This window comes from Mirounga leonina, unplaced genomic scaffold, assembly GCF_011800145.1.
Source record: "Mirounga leonina isolate KUSES-001 unplaced genomic scaffold, KU_Mleo_1.0 Mir_166, whole genome shotgun sequence".
NCBI lineage: Eukaryota > Metazoa > Chordata > Mammalia > Carnivora > Phocidae > Mirounga > Mirounga leonina.
Window position 1 is genome coordinate 26,033,563 of NW_023270418.1, and position 22,859 is coordinate 26,056,421.

Below are 22,859 nucleotides of genomic sequence, written 5' to 3' on the forward strand. Positions count from 1 at the left end.
GGGAGGGACAGAGGGAGAAGGAGATTTTTTTTTTTTTTTAAAGATTTTATTTATTTGAGAGAGAGAGACACAGCGAGAGAGGGAACACAAGCAGGGGGAGTGGGAGAGGGAGAAGCAGGCTCCCCGCAGAGCAGGGAGCCCGATGCGGGACTCGATCCCAGGACCCTGGGATCATGACCTGAGCCGAAGGCAGTCGCTTAATCAACTGAGCCACCCAGACGCCCGGAGAAGGAGAATCTTAAGCAGACTCCACACCCACCCTGCAGTGCCCAAGGCAGGGCTTGACCTCATAAGCCTGAGATCATGCCTGAACCAAAATCGAGAGTCGGATGCTCAACCAACTGAGCCACCCCGGAGCCCCTGGGCCTGCCCTTTTAAGCCCCAAACTCACTGCCTCTAGTGCTTCCTTTACTCCATGCCCAGTGACCTGGCGAGGTTCCATGCCCAACACCCACCTTTCTCTACTACAGAGGCACTGCCACAGGGCCATTGACGTCAACCAAAATCCCACCTGGAGCGAGCGAGCCACACATTCTGGAAGCCGCACAGCTCTCTAGGACACTCAGGAATTCGAGGCAGCGGTCTCCTCATGGAGACAGCAAGAGTGGCAGTCAGCCCCCACTCCCCTCGTGAGACCTCCGACAAGCAACCAGCGCTCCGGGCCTCCACTGCCTAATAGGGCCCCTGAGCCCACCTGAGTGGATTAGATCAGGTATTTTCCCCCATTGAGGTGTTTTATCTGCATGCATTACATCCCTAGAAAAAGAATCTCAGGATTTTCGCTCCTGTGTGTTTTCGTCTTGTTTCTTCACGGGCCATGATGCCAGCTGAGGCTGTCAGTACAATGAAACCAAACTGGCAGGATGGGAGCAGATTATCCCACCATTTTTCTAGATCTTTGAGCTGTACATCGAATCTGGGGCTGATCACTCCACACTTGTTTAACCTGCCCGTGAGGATGACCACAAGTTTCCCAGCTCTGTGATCATCGATGATTTCAGACTCACCAAGGTAACCATGCTTCACCACCACAGAAACCAGACGATGACTCTGGAGCACGGCCTAATTAAGAAACTAGCGCTTGCCTCTCTTTTCCGCATTGTCAATGCTCTTGCGAACATCTGCCAGGACATTCGTGTGCACCGTTATGGCGGCACAGAAAGATGGTGGAAAGAGCTAGACCGGATGTTGTATGAAGGGTGAGGAGCGCAGTCCCTGATTCAGGCAAACCGTGAATGACAGTGGTTTTCACTCAGTCCCCTCCCTGGATCACTCACATCACACATGAACCTGGTCCCCTCACATGTTTGGATATTGCCACTTAGAACCCAGGGGTTGGCTCCTTCCTTCTCAAATCCCATCTCCTGTTCACTCGTTCCTCTAAATATTTTTTTATCTGGAAAAATGCCCGCCTGACTCCACTTAAATTTTAGGTTGTTATGTATACAGCTCGTATCTATTGAGCACTTCCTATGTCCCAGTCATTACTCTAAATGCTGGACACATATTAAACCATTTAAACCTCGCCACGGCCCTATGATTATCCCCATTTTACAGATGAGGAAGCTAAAGCACAGTGAAGTGACATGTTCAGGGTCATACAGCAAGAGGCTAACCTGGGATACAAGCCAGAACATCGCACCAGTCTGTGCTTTTCAACACCACGAGACTCCCTCTGCTGGTAGACGCTGTGCCAGGCACTGCTTTACGTGTAGTAGGCATCAAGAAACCTGTTTTAATATATATATATATACACACACATACATGTACATACACAGGCACATCGCAGTGGGACAAATACCCCTTCTTCAACCAGGAAAGTAGCTCTACCATATTCTGGGCTCCTGGAGGCTCTCCCGAGGGAGCTGAGGCCCAGCAGTCTTCACAGATGACACCCAGTGGGGGCACTTTTATTAGACAAGTGGGAAGGGGCAGGGCACACCTTGGGGTGTATACTGTCTGGGGCCTCACACGGGCCCAGAGCTCTGCTGCACCCTCTTCATCAGCTCTTCATCCTGCATAGACAACTCTGTCAACTTCTTGCCCATCCGCTCATGGATGTCGAGGTACTTGGAGACACAGCGGTCCAGGCACACAGACTCGCCCTTGGACAGTTCTGCTTCCTTGTAGTGGGGAGGCACGCACTTCCGGTGGCAGGCACTGGTCATTCTGGGAGTGGGAGTGGGGGAAGGAAGGGTAAGGTCAGGTCAGCAGCATCCTGAGGCATACAAGGAACTCTCCATCATTCCTGCCCTGCAATGCTGATTTCATCTCCCAGGAAGGCAGTGTAAACCCTCAGTTTGCATTTCAACCATCTTAGGAGGTCCTTGAGAGTGCTCACCTGATCTGAGCCCGTGTTTATTTAAATAGGAACCATTAGTTGAGTACTGGCTATGTTCCAGGCATCATGCTAAGTGCTTGACACGGCTTGTCATGCAGTCCTTAACACGCCCTCATAGGGTTACTATGAGGTAGGCACAGTATTATCCCCATTTTACAGATAAAGAAATTAAGGCATGGAGAGCCTCAGGATCATGTAAGCTGGGATATAAACCCACAGAGTCTGATCTCGCAGCCTGCATTTTAAAATTATTTAAAAATATTTGGAAGAAAAAAAAATATTTGGAAGTATTCTAATATATAGCCTCTAAGATAAACCATCAAGAGAAAATACCAGGGGGCTTAAGCCAATAAAAACAGCAAACACGTGTGGACTACTTACTGCATACTGGGCTTGATACTAAGAGCCTGTCATACATTTCTACATTTAACATCTATAGTATCTCCACAAGGTAGGTACCGTTATTATCTCCATTTTATTTATTTTTAAAAAGATTTATTATTTATTTATTTGAGAGAGAGAGAGAGAGAGATAGCATGTGCACGGGCATGAGTGTGCGGGCGAACAGGGAAGAAGCAGAGGGAGAATCTCAAGAAAGCTCCCTGCTGAGCACAAAACCCACTGTGGGGCTTGATCCTGTGACCCTCAGATCACAACATGCACTGAAATCAACAGTCAGATGCTCAACAGACTGAGCCAACCAGGCGCCCCTACCTCCATTTTATAGATGGGAAAACCACCAATCAAATAGTCCAAGTATCTTGCCCCAGGTCAAACTAGTGGTGATTGGTGCAGTTACAATTTGTTCCCAAATCTGCCAAATGGTTGTGGGCACTAGTTTGGAGATGGACTGAGGTACTGGTCCTGACATTGTTACTGACCAGCTGTGATCCCTGAGAAAGTTATTTAACCTCTAGAAGCCTCAATGTCTTCACCCGAGAATGGGACAACTAAAATTGACCCAGTGGATCATTTTGAAGCTTAAAAAGGATTAAGGCATGTAAACTGCTCAGCATGTGCCTGAGATGGAGTAAGAGTTTAAGAAATGTTAACCACAGGGGCGCCTGGGTGGCTCAGTCATTAAGCGTCTGCCTTTGGCTCAGGTCGTGATCCCGGGGTCCTGGGATCGAGCCCCGCATTGGGCTCCCTGCTTGGCGGGAAGCCTGCTTCTCCCTCTCCCGCTCCCCCTGCTTGTGTTCCCTCTCTCGCTGTGTCTCTCTGTCAAATGAATAAATAAAATCTTTTTAAAAAAGGGAGGGAGGGAGGGAGGGAGGGAGGGAGGGAGGAAGGAAGGAAGGAAGGAAGGAAGGAAGGAAGGAAGGAAGGAAGGAAGAAATGTTAACCACTAAGTTGGCCATGTGCTGTTTGTCACAAAGGCAAGCGCTCAACTGTTCCTGGAACCCGACCAGAGCTTGGACTGGTGCTTCTCTCCCTGCTCAGCTACTGGCTCGCCAACTGCATCCCAATCTAGATGTCCAACTCGTTCTAGTGACCCCCATACTGCCTCTGCATTAGCCCTCAACCATGAGGAGTGTAGGTGGGGGCGGGTACCCTCCAAAAGGCACCCTGAGAAAAGGTGACCTAGGATCATTCTCAAAGACAAGGGAGCGCACTGTCCGCCCTTACCTGTTGTACATATCAGCCATCATCTCTACCTCCAGCTCCGCAGCCAACTGCTGGGCCCTGAGCGGATCCATCTCAGCCCTGCACCGTGGAAGAGATCTCCTTCTGGCTTCCTAGTCCTGGGAGCAGACAGCACCGTCAGCTTCCACCCCTCCCGTCCCATTTCCCATCCCGAGGAGGGTAGAGGATGCGGAGGATTCACAGGACATGGGGCTGGCAGGGGTCACTGACCTCAGTGAGCGCAACCACCCCATCTCAGAGATGTGGAAACTGAGGCCCAGAAAGGGAACACTGCCTAGCCCAAGGTCACATAGCATGTCAATGGAACGGCTGGAAATCGAGCCCGGGCGCCCCAGTCCCTCGTGGTCACCTCTACCCAGGAGAAGATCCAGAGACCGGAAAGGAACACTAAACCGCGGGCCTGAACCTCCAGGGCCCTGGGAATTCGAAAACACGCGTACCTAAGGTGCACAGGTCCCGGTTCAGGGGCTGCACCTCTGAAATGGCGGCGCCATCATCAGGGTCACCATGAGGCGAGAGGTCACTTACCACGGCCCGGGGCCAGTCACAATGCCCGCGGTGTCCCCAACTTCGGGCAAACACTAGAAACTCACCGTGCGACCAGGTACGGTAAGGCGGAAGCACGTGGGTCACTTCCGGGAGTGAAGTCCCGCCTCTTCTTTGATCGGACTCGCTTCCGGAATGAAGTACCAACGAGGCGGCGCTGGGAAATCCGCTACCATAGAGAGGGAGCCGCCGGCCGTGGCTGAAGGCGAAGGCGCCTTGCAAATGCTAGAGAGGACGCCAAAATACCATAGAGGCTTGGGCGGAGTGCAGAGCGCCTGCAGCCTGGCTGTCAGGTCCTTTGGGTTATCGCGGAGAGGTCGGAGTTTAACTGTTTTGTAGGAAGGGGCCAGAGGGCCGAGCTCGGTGAACCTCGCCCTCACCCCCGGAGAGTTGACGCCCCAGCACAAACCCAGGCACGGAGAAGGAAGGACTCCTTGTTTGTGCTGCAAATTAAGGTCACCTGGGACGCTTTAAAATATCCCGATGCCCATACCTCACTTCACACCGATTAAATCAGAACCTCTGGGAGTAGCACCTAGGCATCAGTAAATGTTTCAGTGCCTTAGGTGATTTCTTTGTGCAGCCAAGTTTGAGAACCAGTTCTCCAAGGGACTGTGGGAATACAGCTGCATATAGGTCCTAAGTTTTCCCTGGGGTTGCGGAGAAGCGAGGCACGGTTCCTGCTCGCAGAAAAACGAGACATGTATACAGTCTGTTTTATGCAACTTCTTCTCTTGGACGCCCTGGACCATAACGAGATGAATAGGAGCGATTTTGGCTGCCACGAGAGCTAACCTAGTGTATTTGAGCGAGGGAGGGGGAAAGTACTTGTGAACTCTTCATCTTTCCAGACTTCATGTCTTCCTCAATCTGCACCCCTACACCACAAAAACCCACCCCAATCCTTTGATTTTTCAAGACATTTCCCAGTAAACGAGGTTTAGAAGATGCAAATTAATGGTGCAAGCGTACACTGCCCACTGGCGAAGGTGGGCTGGTTGGTCACTATATGCTTCCCTAATTGCCCAAGAAAGTCAAGGTTTTAAATACCGGACCTCATTTCTGCTCTAAGAACTCATCTTTCTCAAGCCCTGTGCCCCGATACTTTAAAATTAAGGTAGGGGTGCCTGGATGGCTCAGTCGGTTAGGCATGGGACTATTGGTTTCCGGTCAGGTCGTGATCTCAGCTTGGTGAGATAGAGCCCCGCCTTGGCTCCTGGCTCAGTGCAGAATCCCCTTGAAATTCTTTCCCTCTCCCTCCCCTCTGCCCCTCCCTGAGTGTGCTCTCTCTCCCCCCCACCCCAAATAAATAAAATCTGTTAAAAAAAAAAAATTCAAGTATAACAGGGGCCCCTGGCTGGCTCAGTCAGTAGAGCATACAACTCTTGATCTTGCACCCCCCCACACCTCCTCCTGAATTTGAGCCCCACCTTAGGTGTAGAGGTTACTTTAAAACTTTTTCTCAATAAAATTAAGGTATAACATTCTGACTAAAGTACATGAAACTTAAGCTTAATTTTTTTAAACTTAAGCTTAACTTTAAAATATATATTCATTCTTATAACCACCACTTAGATCAAAATACAATGTATTTCCAGCACCTTCAAAAGTTATCTTGGGTTCCCTCCCAGTCAATACCCCCACTCCCAAAGTAACCATTACTCTGACTTCTATTGCCATCAGTTAGTTTTGCCTACTACTCTTGAACTTCATGTAAATGGAGTTATACATTATTTGCTGGTTTGTGCCTGACTTCTTTAGCTCATTGTAATGTCCGTAAGATTTCATCCACATTGTGTGTATCTGTCATTCATTCTTTTTTATTGCTGTCTAGTGTTTGAGTGTATGAATAATCCACAATTATTTATCATTTCACCAGTTGATAGACTTTTGGGTTGTTTCCAGTTTGAAGCTATTATGACAAGGCTGCTGTGAATATTATTGTATATATTGGACAATATTGGACATATAATATTACATAATATTGGACATATAATATTATTGTACATAGTGGAGACATGTTGTACTGGTGTTAGCTTGGTTTTTTTTTTTAAGATTTCATTTATTTGACAAAGAAAGAGAGAGCGAGAGAGAGAGAGTACAAGCAGGGGGAGCAGCAAGCAGAGGGAGAAGCAGGCTCCCCTCTGAGCAGGGAGCCCAATGCGGGGCTCGATCCCAGGACCTTGGGATCATGACCTTAGCCAAAGGCAGACGCTTAACTGATTGAGCCAGCCAGGCGCCCCTGGGTTTTGCTTTTGATAATATAGTCAACACATTATGGGATATTAAGAAATTGCATGGGAAAAGGAGATGGGTTCTTACAAGAGTAATCGGCTTCCTTGATGGGATTTTTATCAGGTGTTACAAAAGGTGACACACTGTACGATTCCATTTAAATAATATTCTCAAGATGACAAAATTATAAGGGCGCCTGGGTGGCTCAGTTTTTTGGGCGACTGCCTTCAGCTCAGGTCATGATCCTGGAGTCCTGGGATCGAGTCCCGCATCGGACTCCCCGCTCGGCAGAGAGTCTGCTTCTCCCTCTGACCCTCTCCCCCTCATGCTCTCTCTGTCTCATTCTTTCTCTCTCAAATAAATAAATAAAATCTTTTTTTAAAAATAGACAAAATTATAGAGACAAAGAGATTAATGGTTGCCTAGCATTAAAGTTGGGGGGGTAGGTGTGCCTATAAAGGGGTAGAACAGGGAGATCTTTGTGGTGATGGGATGGTTATGCATCCTGATTGTGGAGGGGTTTATAGGAATCTAAACATGTGATAAGATGTCATAGAACAATACACACCATTGCTCCAGTGTCAATTTCTTGGCTCTGATATTGCATATAGTTATGTAAGATTTGACTTTCAGTACTCTCTCTGTACTGTTTATGCAACTTCCTGTAAACCTACAATTATTTCAAAATAAAAGTTAAAACAATCATTACAAAAAAGAAAAACAAACAAAAAGTGTACGTAAAGCACCTAGTCCATGGCAGATGCTCAGCAAAAAGAAATCATTGTTCTCATTCCTTTTAATTTTTAGACTTTTATTAGAGTAAATGTAAAACATACAGAAAAGTGGAGAGCACAGTATATTGAACTTCCACATACCCGCCACCAGACTTTAACAGTTGTTAACATTTAGCCATATTTTCTTCATCTATTTTGACCTCACAGATAAAAGTCCTTTTCCATGGTGCCATTTTATACTCTCAAAATTATAGTCATTTCTTAATGCAATCTTATGCACATATTCCATTTCCCCCAATTTCTCAAAAATGGCCCCCCAGTAGCTCAGTCGGTTAAGTGTCTGCCTTCTGCTCAGGTCATGATCCTGGGGTACTGGGATCGAGTCCCACGTCGGGCTCCCTGCTCAAGAGGGAGTCTGCTTCTCCCTCTCTCTTTCCCTCTGCCCCTCCCCCATGTGTTCGGGCATGCGCGCTCTCTCAAGTAAATAAATAAAATCTTTTAAAAAAAATAACCCTTTTGGGGTCCATCTGGCTGGCTCAGTTGGAGGAGCGTGCAACTCTTGATCTTGGGGTTGTGAGTTCAAGTCTCATGTTGGGTGTAGAGATTACTTAAAAATAAAATCTTTTTTTTTTTAATGGCCCTTTTGGGGGCACCTGGGTGGCTCAGTTGTTAAGCGTCTGCCTTTGGCTGGGGTCATGATCCCAGGGTCCTGGGATCGAGCCCCACATTGGGCTCCCTGCTCGCCCGGGAGCCTGCTTCTCCCTCTCCCGCTCCCCCTGCTCGTGTTCCCTCTCTAGCTGTCGCTCTCTCTGTCAAATAAATAAATAAAATATTTAAAAAATAAAAAATTAAAATAAAAATTTAAAAATGGCCCTTTTTTACGTGGCAAGAACACTTCACATGAGATCTACCCTCTAAGCAAGTTTTTAAGTGCACAATGCTGTTTTGTTAACTGTATGCACAATGTTGTATAACAGATCTTGGAGACTTACTCATTTTGAACACCTGAGACTTTATACCCATTGAACAACTCCACACTTTTCCCCTCCCCGCAGTGCCTGGGTAATCACTGTTCTTACTGATGATGATGTCATGGCTATTATCTACTATGGGACTGTATCTTTTCCTTCCTATACTTATACAGTTGGGGATATGAGAACCCATAAGTAGGAATCTCCAATTGTTCCTGTTAAGTTTCTTCTTGTAAAACAAAAACAAAAACAAAAACAAAAACAGTTTATACAGCCTCAGCCTTCCAAGATCTCTTTAGAATCCAGATATGTTGTCTAAAGTTGCTGACCTCTGTCAGCACCACCATGAGGTTCTGGCCTCTCTCTCTACCATGATCCACCCCTTCCCAGCCTCCCAGGCTCCTGAAAGGGAATTGTGTATTTGCTACTCACCATGGATCAGTACTGTCCTCTTGGATGGGACCTCAACCCCAAAGAAAGTATGCAGGATTGTCACCCAGAATCTGATATGGGCCCTGACCACTCATGAGAGGAGTAGAGAATATGGTGGACTCCCTGGAGAAGAGCAGGAGATGAGAGAGCAAGAATGTCAGTGGCTTGAACGGAAGGGTCATTCTAGTGATTTGGAGACAAAGTTGGCTCAGTCTTGGTCACTGTCATCCGCAATTCCCATTCCTCACCACGTCTCCTCACCACCGTCTTGCATCTGGCTTACTGCGGTAATGTCCTGACTGGTTTCCCCACCTCAGTTCATGCTCCCCGCTCAGTCTATTCTCAAAACAACAACCAGAGTCATCTTGTCAAAAACTAAAGTTAGATCATGTCCCTTCACAACCTGAAAGGTTCCACTGGCTTCCAATCAAAGAGCAAAAGCCACCATCCTGACAGGGGCCTCTAAGCCCCACAGGATTCCCCCCCCCATGACCTTCTATTAACTTATTTATTTATTCCATATATATGTATGGAGCACCTCATGTGAACCACGCAATCAGGTAGGCCCTGGCCACATAGCCATGGGCATGGGAGATAAAGTCTCTGCCTTCGGGGAGCTTAGAGTCCAGCGAGAGTCAGATAATAAGGAAATGAATAAGCTCACTTTGGATTCCAGTAAATATTATGAAGAAAATAAACCAGGACGAAATGATGGAGAGGGACTGAAGCCACACAGCCCTGAGTGTGGAAAGGGATCGATTTATTTCAGAAGCAGGAAGGAGGCCAGTGTGGCTCAGGTGGAAGGAACGGGGGAGGTGTTTGCGGGGAGTCCCAGGCTCCTTAAGCGATAGGGGTGTCCCCCGCACACATTCTCCCAAAGTAGTACCTCTCTGAGATCACAGGACACAGAGAGAAGGTACAGATTTGTTTTCCTGAGCAAAATCTCAAGTCAGGGGTGCCTGGCAGGCTCAGCCAGTAGAGCCTGTGACTCTTGATCTCAGGGTTGTGAGTTCAAGCCCCATGCTGGGCATAAATATTACTTAAAAATAAAATCTTAAAGGGGCACCTGGGTGGCTCAGTTGGTTAAGTGACTGCCTTCAGCTCATGATCCTGGAGTCCCAGGATCGAGTCCCACATGGGGCTCCCTGCTCGGTGGGGAGTTTGCTTCTCCCTCTGACCCTCTCCCCTCTCATGTGTTCTCTCTCTCTCTCTCTCATTCTCTCTCTCTCAAATAAATAAATAAAATATTTAAAAATCAAATCAAATCAAATCTTAAAAATACATCTTAATTCGGTATAAAAGCTCAGAGACTCCTACGTACCAGTCACTTCAGCTTAAAACAGAATTCGGTCTTGTATTTTCTAGACCCTAAGCCCAGTGCTGCATCGGCTTGGGCTGTGTCTCCTCACCTGTTCGCCCCTCCCCCTCCACATCTCCCTGTGCTGTGTGAGCCCCAAGACATACCCCTGTGGGCAGCTGTCCCGTTCACCCCCTCTGCAGCCCACCCTTCAGCAGCTGTTTCTGTCTAAGGAAGAGTAAAGACTATTTAAAGGAATATGGGGTGGGGGGGGGCAAAGGGAACAGAGGAGGCCTAGTCTGGGCTCTGGATGGGCAGGCGAGGCCAGAGGGCTGGTGACCATCTTCCACATGGGCCTGCAAATGGTTTTCGGAGTCACCAGGGCCAGGCGAGTACATTGGGAAGAAAGGTGGCCACAGGATGGATACCGCCGGGGTCAGGGCAGGAAAGACAGGCTGTGATTGAAAGGTGCCACCTGTCAGATCTTCACGGGAAATCTGAGCCTCCTAGGCCAAGGGAAAATGTTGTACCAACAGGGCGGTAAACAATGCTCTTCTTCGGCTGAAGGCTCTTGAAGTGGGGGTGGGGGGGTGAAGGGGGGGGGAGGGGGGGGGCGGGCAGACAGAAGAGCTGGGGGCTAGAGGCCACTGGCTGGGGTAAAGGCAGCCGGGAGTGAGGCCGCTCAGCTGGAGGAAGGAGACAACTCCAAGCCCCCAGGCAGAGGCCCTACAGGTAGGAGAAGCCCCGGGCCCCTTTCTAAGTGCTGCCCTCCAGCTGCCAACCCCTCTCCCACCTTCCAAAGGCCAGAGCCTCCATGCAGAGCCCCAGAGTTGGAGAAATCCAGGCTCTTTGCTAATTCTCTCCACCTCTCTGTCAACTCTCTTTGGATGCCAGAGGTCAGGGACCCAGCCCTAGGGTGTTGGGCAACTCGAGATCACCTACAGAGTAGCCTGCAGGTGGCCATCCCCCAGGAGGTCTGGTCGGGGTGGGAGGCAGACTCTCTAAGCAGTTGAGAGTGGCTTCTTCAAGGCGGGGTCACTGGCTGGGATGGGGGACGGCGGCAGCCTCAGGACCACCAGAAGACAGACTGTGTGTCAGGGGCCCGGGGAGGTTTTAACAGAAGGATCAAGTGTCGTCTACACTCTCTGGGGCTTGGAACTCGAGCTCCTGGGTTCTTTTTCTCCCAGCCAGCCAAGAGAAACAAGGAGAGGGAAGGAGTGCAGTCCGCAGTGCTGCTCTGGATACAAAACAGGGTGCCCATAGGCTTGCTGGGGAGGAAGGGGGAGGGGAGGTGGAGAGGGAGGGAGGTGGGGAGGAAAGGGCTAGAGCCTCGGAAGGGACACTGGCTGAGGAGCTAGTGGGAGCAGCATCTTTGATACAAGCGCCTGACTGCTTGTCAGGAGACCCGGAGTCTAGGTTTGGTTGGGCCCTTTCATTGTCCTGTGACCTTACCTAAGGGACTTCAAATTCCTAATCTGTAAAATGGGGCCCGGTAACACTGATTGCAAAGGGCCAGAGCGAGGAATGAGTGAGGTCCTGCAGGGCACCGCGGGGTAAGCAGGAAACCTGCTAGAGAATCGTCAGTGTTGGGGTGGGTGATGCCACCCCGGCTGCTCACATTCTGGGGTTCTTCACTCCTTATCTATTTATGACAAGCTTGGGGGGGTGTGGAAAGCTGAGGTGATGAACACGCAGGACGGCAGAGGGGTGTGTGTGTGTGTGTGTGTGTGTGTGCGCGTGCATGCACCTGCCCTTCCTTCCCTCCCACCCCCACCCCCCAACAGTGTGCAGCATGTAGCCGAAGGGAAGGATGGCAACGGTGCTCTGCTAAGTCTTAGCCAAGCACCACCGCACCTTGAGGTATCAAAGGGGCTTGTTGTCATCTTACTGCCATTCAGTCCTCTTTGCCTTGTCTTTGCCCTCATGGTTGGGTCAGGGCCAACATTAACGGGCAGAGGCCAACCTACAACCACAGAAGCTGCTCTGTACTGAGGGCCCCCTTCAGGGCCCCTGGCTGGCTCAGCCGCAGAGCATGCTACAGTAAAGTCCCGAGTGCCCTCTTCATGCCAGGCACACCTCAAACGACTTTCTATGCATTGGCTTCCTTAACCTTCTAGCACCCTACAGGGTGGTTTTTACCTCTACACATCACAACACAGGGAGGGCAGGTAGCTTGCTCAAGATCACACAATTAGCAAACAGTGGGAAGACTCCAGAACTGATGATTTTCACCACTGCTCCACGGAGTTTGGGGTTGTGTGGATCATTTAGGCCAGCATCTGTCGTACTTGCTTCTGGGAAACAGGGCATTGCTCAAGATGGCGGTAGGTGCGTCTCAGGAAAAGCAAAGCAAAAAGAAAAGAAAGCAAGAAAAAATAAATCCATGGTCGAATAAGTTTGGGGAGCAGTGAGTTAAATAAAGCTAAGCAAAGTTAAGATTTCTTTACTATGGAGTCTCTAAAATCCCCTTCTGTGCTAATGAAGTTATGTATCTCTAAAACGGTAAAGAGGAGGCCGTTTCTCGAACAGCCTCAGCCAGAGAATACATTTCCCCAACCCCAGCTCCTATTAAGGTCTTAGGAGACGCTAGTTTTCCACAGGACAGTTTGGAAAATCTGATCTAGACCAATCCTGTCATTGTCAGTAGAAACTGAGGATTCGAGCAGCAAAGGGACCACTCAGGTCTCAGAGTGAGCGACTAAGAGATGGGGGTCGATCTGGCTCCCCGCTGATGTGCATTCCATCCCCGGCTGGTTAGCTCCCAGCTAATACATTGCTGGAGCTGCTGAACCATGAAGGGGCTCTGGCGGGAGGGGTGGAGTTGGAGGACAGTATGTGCATCTTTGCAAATCCCAGCCTGCTTCCCTGGAAACCGAAACCCAGGGACCCCAGGGACTCTGGACTGGGGACAGCAAGACCCGAGTGGATGGCAGGAACGGAGCCCTGTCACCAGTCTGCCTGTCTTCCTGCCTCTGTCCCAACTGCCCAGGTGCCCTGGGGACTGTCGCCCAGAATGATGGCACGGCAGAGGGCAGGAGGTATTTTTAGCTGGTGACAGGAGTACCTCCTCTTACTGCCTGAGTCATGCCCTGAACACTAATGGAGGATTGTTTTCTTTTTAAACAGACACCCAAGAAGGGCAGGGGGATGAAGGAGCTACTCCTGCTGTTCCCCCCAACCGGGCCCCCCGCCCACCTGTCTTTGTAGATCCTACTGTATATACAGTACTCGAATAGGAAAGCTCATGTCAAGGTATCATGACCTCCCTCCCCCCGCCCCATCCCTGGCAGTTGGAGGGTCAGATTTCTCTGGCAGAGGTTAGGGAGAGTACGTTTCTATTCTTCACCAAGATAAACTCTCCCACGTCTAGGCCCACCTTGTCTGAGAACCACTGGAAGAGCTATGAGAGAGCGGTGGCGGCTGGTGAAGCTGGAAGAGCCCCAGAGACCAGCTGGCCCAGGGTTTCCCGAATTTCAGGCATTTTTACGCCACCCCTGGGGATTTAGGCACATCTGTGCCACCTGAGTCCTGCTTTCCTGAATGCCTTCCTTTGAATTAACTTATTTTTAAATTCAACAAATTAAAAGAAAGTTTATATCACTATTGGAAATGGTAACTCAAGATCACTGGCCAGAAATAGAAAGTAACCGTAAAAAGAAATACAGCGGAAACAAAGCGGTACTGTTAGGTTCAATCTGGATACTCCTGCCTGTCCCGAGGCTAGCTACCACCTCCCTGAACAGGGGAGAAGAGCAACTGCTCCACAGGTGTTCCCCAAGGCCAGGATCCCGTTCTAACCATCTCACTGGCTTAATCGGAAAGAGACAAAATCCTTGAAGAGGCATTACATGACCTAATGTTCTTTAAAGCCCGAGCCACTGCCTGCAGAGGGCTGTTAGGTGAACACCATCCCAGGCCAAGTCAATGTGGCCCAACACCTCACCTTTGGGGAAGCAGCACTGGACCCCTTCATTTTACCGCAGGGAACGCGGATGCTCCTGTCACATGTCCAAGCAGTGGGGCCGTGGGGGACCCAGGACTGAGCAGCAGGCCTCCAGACTCCCAGGCCAGTGCTCGCTGAGGGCGGGGTCTTCACCTCACGCAGGAATGGGGCATGACATGACCAGGTCTGCTTGTCTCCACTTTCCAGAGATGGAGCAGAAGGAAGAAAAGCCCTCTGAGGATGGGACCACTATCTCCCCAACCCCAGAGGCCCCGGTGACGCAGGGAGGTGGAGCCTCTGCCGAAGAGGCCAAAGGTACAACCGAGACGAGCGTCAAAGAGGGGCCTCCGGATGCAGCGGGAAAGCAGGAAAGAGCCCCAGCCGAGGACAGCACGTCAGCTGAACTTCAGGGGGAAGCCAATGGGTTGGATGACGCCAAGGTGGAATCCAAAGCGGAGGCTGAACTTCACAAGGAGGACGGCAGGAAGGAAGAGGTCACAGAGGCTCCTCAAGAGATGACTGATGGGAAGGAAGAGACCCAACCTGACCCCAAGGAGGCTGAGGAAGCAGAAGGGACCACGCTGGCCTCTGAGAAGCAGCAAGCTGACGAGAAGGAGGCCAAGCCCCAATCTAGGGAGGAGGCCTGTGTGAATGATGAGGCCGAGGCTGAGGCCAAGCAGGCTGCTGGAGAGCAAGAGGCCAAGACTGGAGCCAGGGAGGCTGATGGGAAAGAGGAGGCCACGGTGGCCTCTCAGGAGAAGAGCAGCAAGACAGAGGAGCCTGTGGCTGAAGCCCAGAAGAAAGCCAGTGCCCCAGAGGTCAGGTCAGACCCTCAGACGAAGGCTGCTGTGGAAGGGGAGGCGGACTCTGAACCTCGGGAGGCTGACGTGAAGGAGGAGGCGGTGAGTGAGGCAAAGGAGAGGAGGGAGGAGGCCCCCACAGTGTTCTGGAGTCCCCTGCACCCCAGGAAGTAAGCCCCCCACCCCTGGCTTTATTCCTTTGGGGAGGTCCAGTCTTCCCAATGACATCAAGAGCCTGGGGTGGGGGGATAGCCCCGTGGCCCCAGGTTGCCTTCCGGCTCTTCCTGAAGTCCTCACAAAGACTCAGGCAGGTGCTTGTGGGACCATGAGCCCACACAGATCATGTTCGTTCCAGGAGCCAGGTAGTCCTAAGGGAGAGCAAGACCAGGGTGTGGAGAGAGAGTCGGAGGAAGGAGCAGGAGTGATTCCCAGCTCCCCTGAGGAATGGCTCGAGAGCCCCACAGAGGAGGGCAGTGGCCTCCGCCCAGGTGAGTGAGTCCAGGGGCCCATGGGGTGCTGCGGGAGCTACCCTGAGGAGGTGTGCAGACAGCACGTCAAGGTAGCTCCAGCTTCCCTCCCTCTCTCCATTCCCTCCCTCCAGATGGGTTGGGTCCAGACACAGCAGCTTCCGGAGAGACCAGTCCTTCAGCCAGGTAATGTCAGATTCGGGGGCCCCCGTTCCAACTCCCTCTACTACACTCTCCCTTCCAAGTCTACCATCGCCTGGGCCTGGGTCTCCCTGGCGCCTGATCTAGAGATATTCCAGGATTCCTGGCTTTCAGCCCCCTACCCCAGGGCAGAGCCCAGGAAACCAAAGGAGCCAGAGGCTGGGAGCAAAGGGACCACTCCCACTCCACCACTAAAGCCTCCTCCTCAGCGTCCTTGGCAGATCTTCACGGGGCTCCTCATCTTGTCCCTCAGCACGTTTCCGTGGCATCAACCCTGCCCACGGAGTGTGAGCAGAAAGCCCGAGTTCAGACAATGACTCTGCCACTTACCAACTGTGTGGCCTTGTCTGTGTCACTGTTCTCTTCTATGAAGTGGGCCCCGTAATCAATACCTACCTCATAGCGTGAGGCTAACATGGCATAAAATGTATAAAGCATGTGGGGCGCCTGGCTGGCTCAGTAGGTAGAGCACGCAACTCTTGATCTCAGGGTCGTGAGTTTGAGCCCCACGCTGGGCATAGAGATTACTTTTATAAAAAACAGTATAGGGGCGCCTGGGTGGCTCAGTCGTTAAGCATCTGCCTTCGGCTCAGGTCATGATCCCAGGGTCCTGGGATCGAGTCCCACATCGGGCTCCCTCCTCGGGGGGAGGCCTGCTTCTCCCTCTCCCACTCCCCCTGCTTGTGTTCCTGCTCTCGCTATCTCTGTCTCTGTCAAATAAATAAATAAAATCTTTAAAAAAATAAAAAATAAAAAACAGTATAGAGCCCTGAGCCCAGTGCCTGGTACCCGGCAGGTGCTGGATAAAGCGAGAGCTTTCTTCTTGCCAGTGTATAACTTGACTCATTGGAGGAATCATCCTTTGTCTTGACCTGAGTGAGATTCACCTCCGTGCCACTTTCTTAGGGAAAGGTAGTGGATACATGTTCACTCGGGCCGTTATGGGACAGGCTCAGTTGGGTGCTCTCCACTCCCCTTCTTTCTCGAGCCCTTAGAGCCACCGTGTCAGGTAGCTCTTCTTGTCCCCAGTTTCCAGATGAAGAGGCTGAGGCTCAGAGAAATGACACGACAGTCCCAAGATCACACAGCAAATAAGAGGCAAAGCCAGGATTCAAACTCAGGTCAGACCTCAGACTTGTCTTAGCTCTCCCCACACATCTCACCAGACCACACACTCCCCAAAGTTAGACTGAGCCTCGTTATTCCGCCTTGATCCCCTCCCAGTGCTGGGCACAGAGGAGAGGTGTGCCGGGAGTGGGGGCCACAACTTCATATGCCTCTTTTGACTGCAGGGAGCTCCCCCCAGCCGGCCCCCTGCCTCCTGCCCCCTCCTTGTTCCCTGGAGGGGCTGGTCCCAGCCCTTCTCACACTGCTCTGAACCTTCTCCATAGTGAGTCTTCACCCAGCGAGATGCCCCAGAGTCCCACAGAGCCCCCTCCCTCCCAGGAGAAGAAGAAAGAGAAGGCACCAGAGCACAGGGTGACAGCCCCTGCCCGGCCGCGGGGGCCGCGGGGGCCCCGGGCACAGAACCGCAAAGCCATCGTGGACAAGTTTGGCGGGTACAGTGCAGGCTGGGCTGGGCTGGGCTTTCCGCGGAACGGTCGCTTCGTGGGGAGGCCTGAGGGCGTGGGGACTGCCCGGGCCCAGGTGGGAGGACTGCTGTCTGGGGCCGGGGCTCCTCCCCGATGGGGCGTCCTGTGGCCTCTCGCCTCTCTGGCTGGGCCTTCTCCATGCCTCCCCTTGCAGGGCAGCGTCGGGCCCCACGGCCCTGTTCCGAAACACGAAGGCAGCCGGGGCAGCCATCGGCGGCGTCAAGAACATGCTCCTGGAGTGGTGCCGGGCCATGACCAGAAACTACGAGGTGGGCGGGGAGCAGGGGCCGTGTGGGGCAGGGGACCCTTCCCCCGGGCGGCAGGTGGCGCAGAGCCCGAGGGCTCACCGAGGCCTGCTCTGCGCCCCCGCTCACTGGCAGCACGTGGACATCCAGAACTTCTCCTCAAGCTGGAGCAGCGGCATGGCCTTCTGCGCGCTCATCCACAAGTTCTTCCCGGACGCCTTTGACTACGCTGAGCTGCAGCCCACGCAGCGCCGGCACAACTTCACCCTGGCCTTCTCCACAGCTGAGTAAGCCGCAGGGGCGGACCGCAGTCCCGGGGCGGGGGCGGGGCGGGGGCGGGGCGGGGGCGGGGCTGCGCACGCGCGCTGGATTCACACGGGGCAGGGAGCGCGCTGGTGGTTCGGCCGCACGGCCACGCATCCGACAGACGCTTTTCGATCGCCAGGAGCTGTGTCAGGACACAGCCGTGGGTGAACCGGGCAGAACGCCCGCTTGCCGTGGCTTAGCGTCTAAAGGGCGAGACGGATCATAAGCTCAGCCCTCCGTGTGAAATGTAACGGGGCGCAGGGGGCCGTGCCCTAAAGAGAACGCAGGCAGGGCAAGCCGTAGAAGAGCCCCAGGCCTGCCGTTTTAGACACGGTGGGCCCCGAGATTCGGGGCCACAGTCTGACTCTGCCATTTCCTAGCGGTGTGATCTCGAGCCTTCACGTCCTGATTTCTAAAATGGGCACGTTTCCTCTTCTGCAGGGCTACTGCGAGAATTAAGTAAATAATTAGGTGAAGTCTCTAGCAGTGCCTAACCCAGAGCAAACCCTCCAAAAAAGAATCTGAGCTGTTGTTCCTATACGATGATGGATGATAGCACAGTTTTTACAATAATTACTCATCACTTTGGAATCTGGAGGGGGATTTCTTGCTGAGGCTCACACGGCTGGATGCCAGGGGTGGTGGTGGTGGGATGGAGAAAGGGGTACTGGAAAAGCAGGAGGAGTGTGAGGAACAGTGTGGCCCAAGAAGAACCTGAGAGGCAAAAAACGTGCTGCTAAGTGGTGGTGTGAGGGGAGGTGCTCCCATCACCAAAGTACCAGAGCCGGCCTCCGCCGGAGGCCTCTGTCTCTACCTACCTGGGAAGCCCGAATGCACCCTGATGGCCTTAGGGCTCCCAAGGAGCACAAGCCAGGAGCACCTCTTCTTTCCAGCCCCAGGGAGAGGCTTCTGAGCCATCCGATAGAAATGGATTATGCAGAGGATGTTGCCAGTGAGGTCAACTCTGAGGCCCCAGAATGGACAGATGAGGGCACCTCCAAAGCCTCGGGACAGGGAGGGAGTCCCTGGGGATGTCAGCAACACTTGGGGCTGGAACGCTGAGCCCTCTGGTCTAGCCCAGGCCTGGCCACCAACCCACAGGGAAGCCTGGGGCAGCACCATACCCCTCTCTTGCCCTGCGTGTCCCCCGGGGGCAAAAGGGGAAAATGGATGTGGAGCTGTGCTTTGCAAATGGGTTTTTCTTTTTTCAGCAGATCCCTCAAACAAAATATTAAGTGAATGCCCGACATATAAACCAGATTACAGGGGGACCTTTTTATTTTTTATTTTTTTTAAACTTTCATTGAACTAAATAACACTTTTCTTATGAAATGTACATATTGCTTCAAAACACTAGCTCATTCCTAGAGGTTGACCTTCGTGGCTGTAACTTGTATGTAGTGAAACTGGTACAGAAGGCCCAAAGCGTGTCCTAACCCAAATGATAATTGCCCGTAGCCTGGATGACGTTGGATAAAGTGACCCGCTAAGAGGAATCATTACAACCCACTGGCCTCTAGGTTATTTGAGCGTATCACTCTTCTCAGCCACCTGCTCATGGTTATGACCTAGAGTTTTTGCCAGTAATTGTACCACCTTCAAAATCTTGGTTTCAGACATTGAGCACTCTCTCCCTGTCCCCACCCCTCACCTCTCTAACTCACTTAGGTTAGCAGCCCCACTCCAAGAGATTTTTAACCCCGTGGGGACTTCTAATCCAGTAACCTCACCATTTTCCACTTTTGGTCAGCTTCCTTATGTCTCCACTCCCCAGCTTTGAGTTCATGGTCTATCAGTGTCATCACTCACAAGGGGACCCTTCTAGGCTGGGAGGGGTTCCTGGAACACACCAGCTCCCCACCCAACACCCTTCCCAAGATGCTCCCTGAGGCACGTGTACGGGGCCCTAGGGCACCAAGGATGCAATTTGAGAACCACCAGACTTGATATTCCAGAAGACCCCTTCCAGTTTCACGTTTTCCTGCCGAGGGATGGAGTGAGCGCCCTGGGGTGGGAAGCTGAGGGGGTCAGGAGTACCAGGTCCTGCTCTGGGTTCAGAAGCACCTTTAATGATGATGACAAGCCCCATGAATTGAGGGTGATTAGGTGCCGGGCGTCCTGCTAAGAGCTTTCCTTAGATCATCTCATTCTATGCTCTTAGCCATCTTAGAGGGCGGATGAGTAGTGAGGTCCCTCGACGTCCTAGGTTCATACAGGAGGTCCTGGCAGAGCCGTGACATAGATGTGAAGCTCCCAGTCGAGACTGAGAGCTGTGAGTGAACGCCAGGAACCAAGTGTGCCTGGCCCGCAGGACACAGATCATTGTCCTCCTGCACCTGCCTTGCCTCAGTTCCAAGCCAGGCAGAGCCGGGGGCCTGGGGGGGGGGGGGAGTTGAATAATCAGGTGACGAGGACTGGGCTGCCAGGAGACATCAGGCAGCAGTGAAAAGGGAAGGCTGTTGGTAGGGATGCGTGGGGCCACAGGATGGAGGAGCTGACCTGCAGAATTCGAATCTTGCCACACACACACCCCACCCCACCCCGGCCTTAGCTCTGTGACTCTTGGCAGCTGACTTCCCTTCTCTTTGGGTTTGGTGTGAAGATTAAGTGTGAGAAGTAAGGAGGCTCCTGCCCCAGCCATCACCTCCCACTGCCCCTGTTCTAGAACTCACCTGATTCCCATGGAATCCTGGGACGTGGGGGAACAGCCAGTGCTCGCCCTGCCCCCATCAGCTGTGCTCCCAGAGGAGCCCAGTCCCACCGCCCCTCAGGCCCAGTGGGAATGAAGCTTCTCCTGTGTAGGGGGACAGCACCCTGACCCACCCCCAGGAACGGAAGTCACCACACTGGTGACAGGGAGCATGTCCCGTTCTTGGCAATCCTCCAGACTGTGCCCCTCCCCCGGCTCTCAGGCCAGTCCGGCTTGGGTTTCAGCCCAGCTGTCTCTGCCCCAAGAGAGGGTTTCCACTGGGAGCCTGGATCCTCCCTCTGCCAGCACCATGGCAGTCTGACGGGCTGGGACTGCCGAGACCCAGCTTCAGGGCAAGGATGCCACAGGCAAGCCTGGGATTGAGCCCCAGCTGTGTAACTCACTCTGACCCAGAGGACATACATGGGCTTTGGGATCAGACCAAGCTGCGTTTGAGTTTGGACTGTCAGGGGCTCAGTGACCTCATCTGTACAATGGGTTGGTCGGCCTAGATGACCTCTCAGCTCCAACATACACAATTCTCTGGGTTTCACCCTGGCTGGGCTGCGCCCCTCCCCCTGGCCCCTGCATCCTTCAGCTTTGGCTCTGCCCCTCAGGAAACTGGCCGACTGCGCCCAGCTGCTGGAGGTGGACGACATGGTGCGCTTGGCGGTGCCTGACTCCAAGTGCGTCTACACCTACATCCAGGAGCTGTACCGCAGCCTTGTGCAGAAGGGGCTGGTGAAGACCAAGAAGAAATGAGGAGCGGACCGGCCCTGTGGGTGGAGGTGGGCAGAGCTGGGGCTTGAGCCAGGGCAGGTGGCACCAGTCTTAAATGCATTAAAAGTACTTTTATAAAATCCTGTCTAGCCCCTCAGTGCACTCTCCATACCGCCCCCCCCCACCCCCGGGAACCTCACTCCCTCTGGAATAATAAACCCCGGCCCCCAGGGTTCCTCCCCTGACACGATCTTCTCAACAACCAAGATGGTCATTTGGGAAAGGACAGTGGCTTGGATCCCCCCATCCACCCCACCCCCCCCCCCCCCGCCCCGCTCCCCCCCCCCCCGCGGCTACGCAGCTGTGTGACCTTGGGCCAGTGAGTTAATCTCTCTGAGCCTCAGCTTCCCGTCTGAACAGGGATAACAGGAGTTCAAACGTGATGGAGGTGTTGTGAGGGTTGAATGAGATAATGAAACGAGCAAACAGCCTTGCCTGGTGCCTGTCACTTAAGTGTTCCCTAAATGAGGCCAAAAGTAAATGCATTCGTACATTTCGAGCCATTGGTGGTGCTTTTCCTGATTCTCTTCCCTCCTTCCACACTTGTCCCAGATTAGGTGCTGGGATAGAAGATTCTCTGGGAACCTCAAGCTAGGTCAGCAGGGCCTGGGGTGATACCCTGCACTCTGTCTCTTACAAGCAGCGGCCTTCCAGAAGCTTAGACCGACACTCCCTGAAGGCCCTTCCTTCGGGTTAAGTTAATCCCTCTGTTTGGGCTGAAGTTCTGGCTTGCTTTTGCTTTTCCATTGTTCGTTGGAGATGCTCCCCTGAGCTGCTTATAATTTCCTGCTAACAGGCCTGTCTGCCTTTATCAGCCACTCGGAGCACGTGTGCTGACAAGAACAGCTCATGAGAAACACGGAAAAGAAAACCAGCCAGCTTGGTGCTGCGGCCGAAGGTGTGGATGCTGCCCTGACTGGCAGGGCAGACCCGGCCATCCACCGAAGCACTCTGTGCCTCAGTTGCCTCATCTGTAAAATGGGGGTGCTCCCCCTGTGGATGGGTTGACAGCCTAGTCCCTCATGGCCAGTTTTCCCCACAGCGTTTGGGGTTACATGAGGCTTGGAGCCGAGCGAGCCGTCCATTTTGGGGAGCAGGGTCACACCTTTTAGTAGAGAGCAGCTAACCCTCAGCCTCACCTTCTCCCAGTGAAACCACCCCATCCTCTCAACGAACACTCAGCCAGCCTCCAAATTCATCTGTGACTTTAATGGGTGGACAAGCGGATGGTTTTTGTGGTCCCCCTGGACTGGAAACTATGGAGGGAACACTCCTCCCAGCCTGAAGGCTGGCTTCCAGAAACCAGCAACCTAAGGGGGTAGCAAGTGGCTTTAAAACCATGTAGTCAGGGGACACCTGAGCGGCTTAGTTGGTTAAGCGTCTGACTCTTGGTTTTGGTCCAAGTCATGATCTCAGGGTTGTGGGATCGAGCCCCGCATCAGGCTCCGCGCTCAGGGTACAATCTGCTTGAGATTCTCTTTCTCTCCCTCTCCCTCTGTCCCTGCCCTCCGCTTGTGCAAGCATTCTTCCAAATAAATAAATAAATAAATAAATAAATAAATAAATAAAATCTTTAGAAAAAGGAAAAAAAGAGTTTAAAATCATGTCGTCAGGGGCACCTGGGGGGCTCATTCGA

At 52.4% G+C, this 22,859-nt stretch overlaps 2 protein-coding genes across 7 annotated transcripts; one reads left to right on the plus strand and one right to left on the minus strand.

The window, feature by feature from the left end:
- Positions 1–1,715: 1,715 nt before the first annotated feature.
- On the minus strand, positions 1,716–4,644 carry TIMM10 (translocase of inner mitochondrial membrane 10). 3 transcript variants are annotated; one of them, XM_035012878.1, is made up of 3 exons: positions 4,514–4,644; positions 3,968–4,083; positions 1,716–2,169 (listed from the first exon to the last, which is right to left on the minus strand). In XM_035012878.1, exons 2-3 carry the CDS (start codon positions 4,036–4,038, stop codon positions 1,968–1,970), a joined length of 273 nt encoding a protein of 90 aa, XP_034868769.1. In that variant the 5' UTR covers positions 4,039–4,083; positions 4,514–4,644; the 3' UTR covers positions 1,716–1,967. The 3 variants fall into 3 exon arrangements, with proteins under 3 accessions (XP_034868769.1, XP_034868770.1, XP_034868768.1); XM_035012879.1 differs by having other exon boundaries at positions 4,579–4,624; XM_035012877.1 differs by having other exon boundaries at positions 4,426–4,602.
- A 6,174-nt stretch (positions 4,645–10,818) lies between these two features.
- SMTNL1 (smoothelin like 1) lies at positions 10,819–21,862 on the plus strand. 4 transcript variants are annotated; one of them, XM_035012881.1, is made up of 9 exons: positions 10,819–10,932; positions 14,351–15,045; positions 15,299–15,431; positions 15,545–15,596; positions 17,003–17,170; positions 17,358–17,472; positions 17,584–17,735; positions 21,061–21,231; positions 21,776–21,862. In XM_035012881.1, the coding sequence occupies exons 2-8, from the start codon at positions 14,353–14,355 to the stop codon at positions 21,203–21,205; spliced, it is 1,458 nt and encodes a 485-aa protein (XP_034868772.1). In that variant the 5' UTR covers positions 10,819–10,932; positions 14,351–14,352; the 3' UTR covers positions 21,206–21,231; positions 21,776–21,862. The 4 variants fall into 4 exon arrangements, with proteins under 4 accessions (XP_034868772.1, XP_034868773.1, XP_034868774.1 ...); XM_035012882.1 differs by having other exon boundaries at positions 21,781–21,853; XM_035012883.1 differs by lacking the exon at positions 21,776–21,862 and adding an exon at positions 13,327–13,452 and having other exon boundaries at positions 21,061–21,308.
- The last annotated feature ends 997 nt before the right edge of the window (positions 21,863–22,859 follow it).

Coding starts and splice junctions, on each gene's coding strand:
- SMTNL1 (XM_035012881.1), top strand. CDS start 14,353: ATGGAGCAGAAGGAAGAAAAGCCCTCTGAGGATGGGACCACTATCTCC. Junction 15,597..17,002: donor GAGACCAGTCCTTCAGCCAG/GTAATGTCAGAT, acceptor CCTTCTCCATAG/TGAGTCTTCACCCAGCGAGA. Junction 17,736..21,060: donor CTGGCCTTCTCCACAGCTGA/GTAAGCCGCAGG, acceptor TCTGCCCCTCAG/GAAACTGGCCGACTGCGCCC.
- TIMM10 (XM_035012878.1), bottom strand. CDS start 4,038: ATGGATCCGCTCAGGGCCCAGCAGTTGGCTGCGGAGCTGGAGGTAGAG. Junction 2,170..3,967: donor ATGGCTGATATGTACAACAG/GTAAGGGCGGAC, acceptor TCCCACTCCCAG/AATGACCAGTGCCTGCCACC.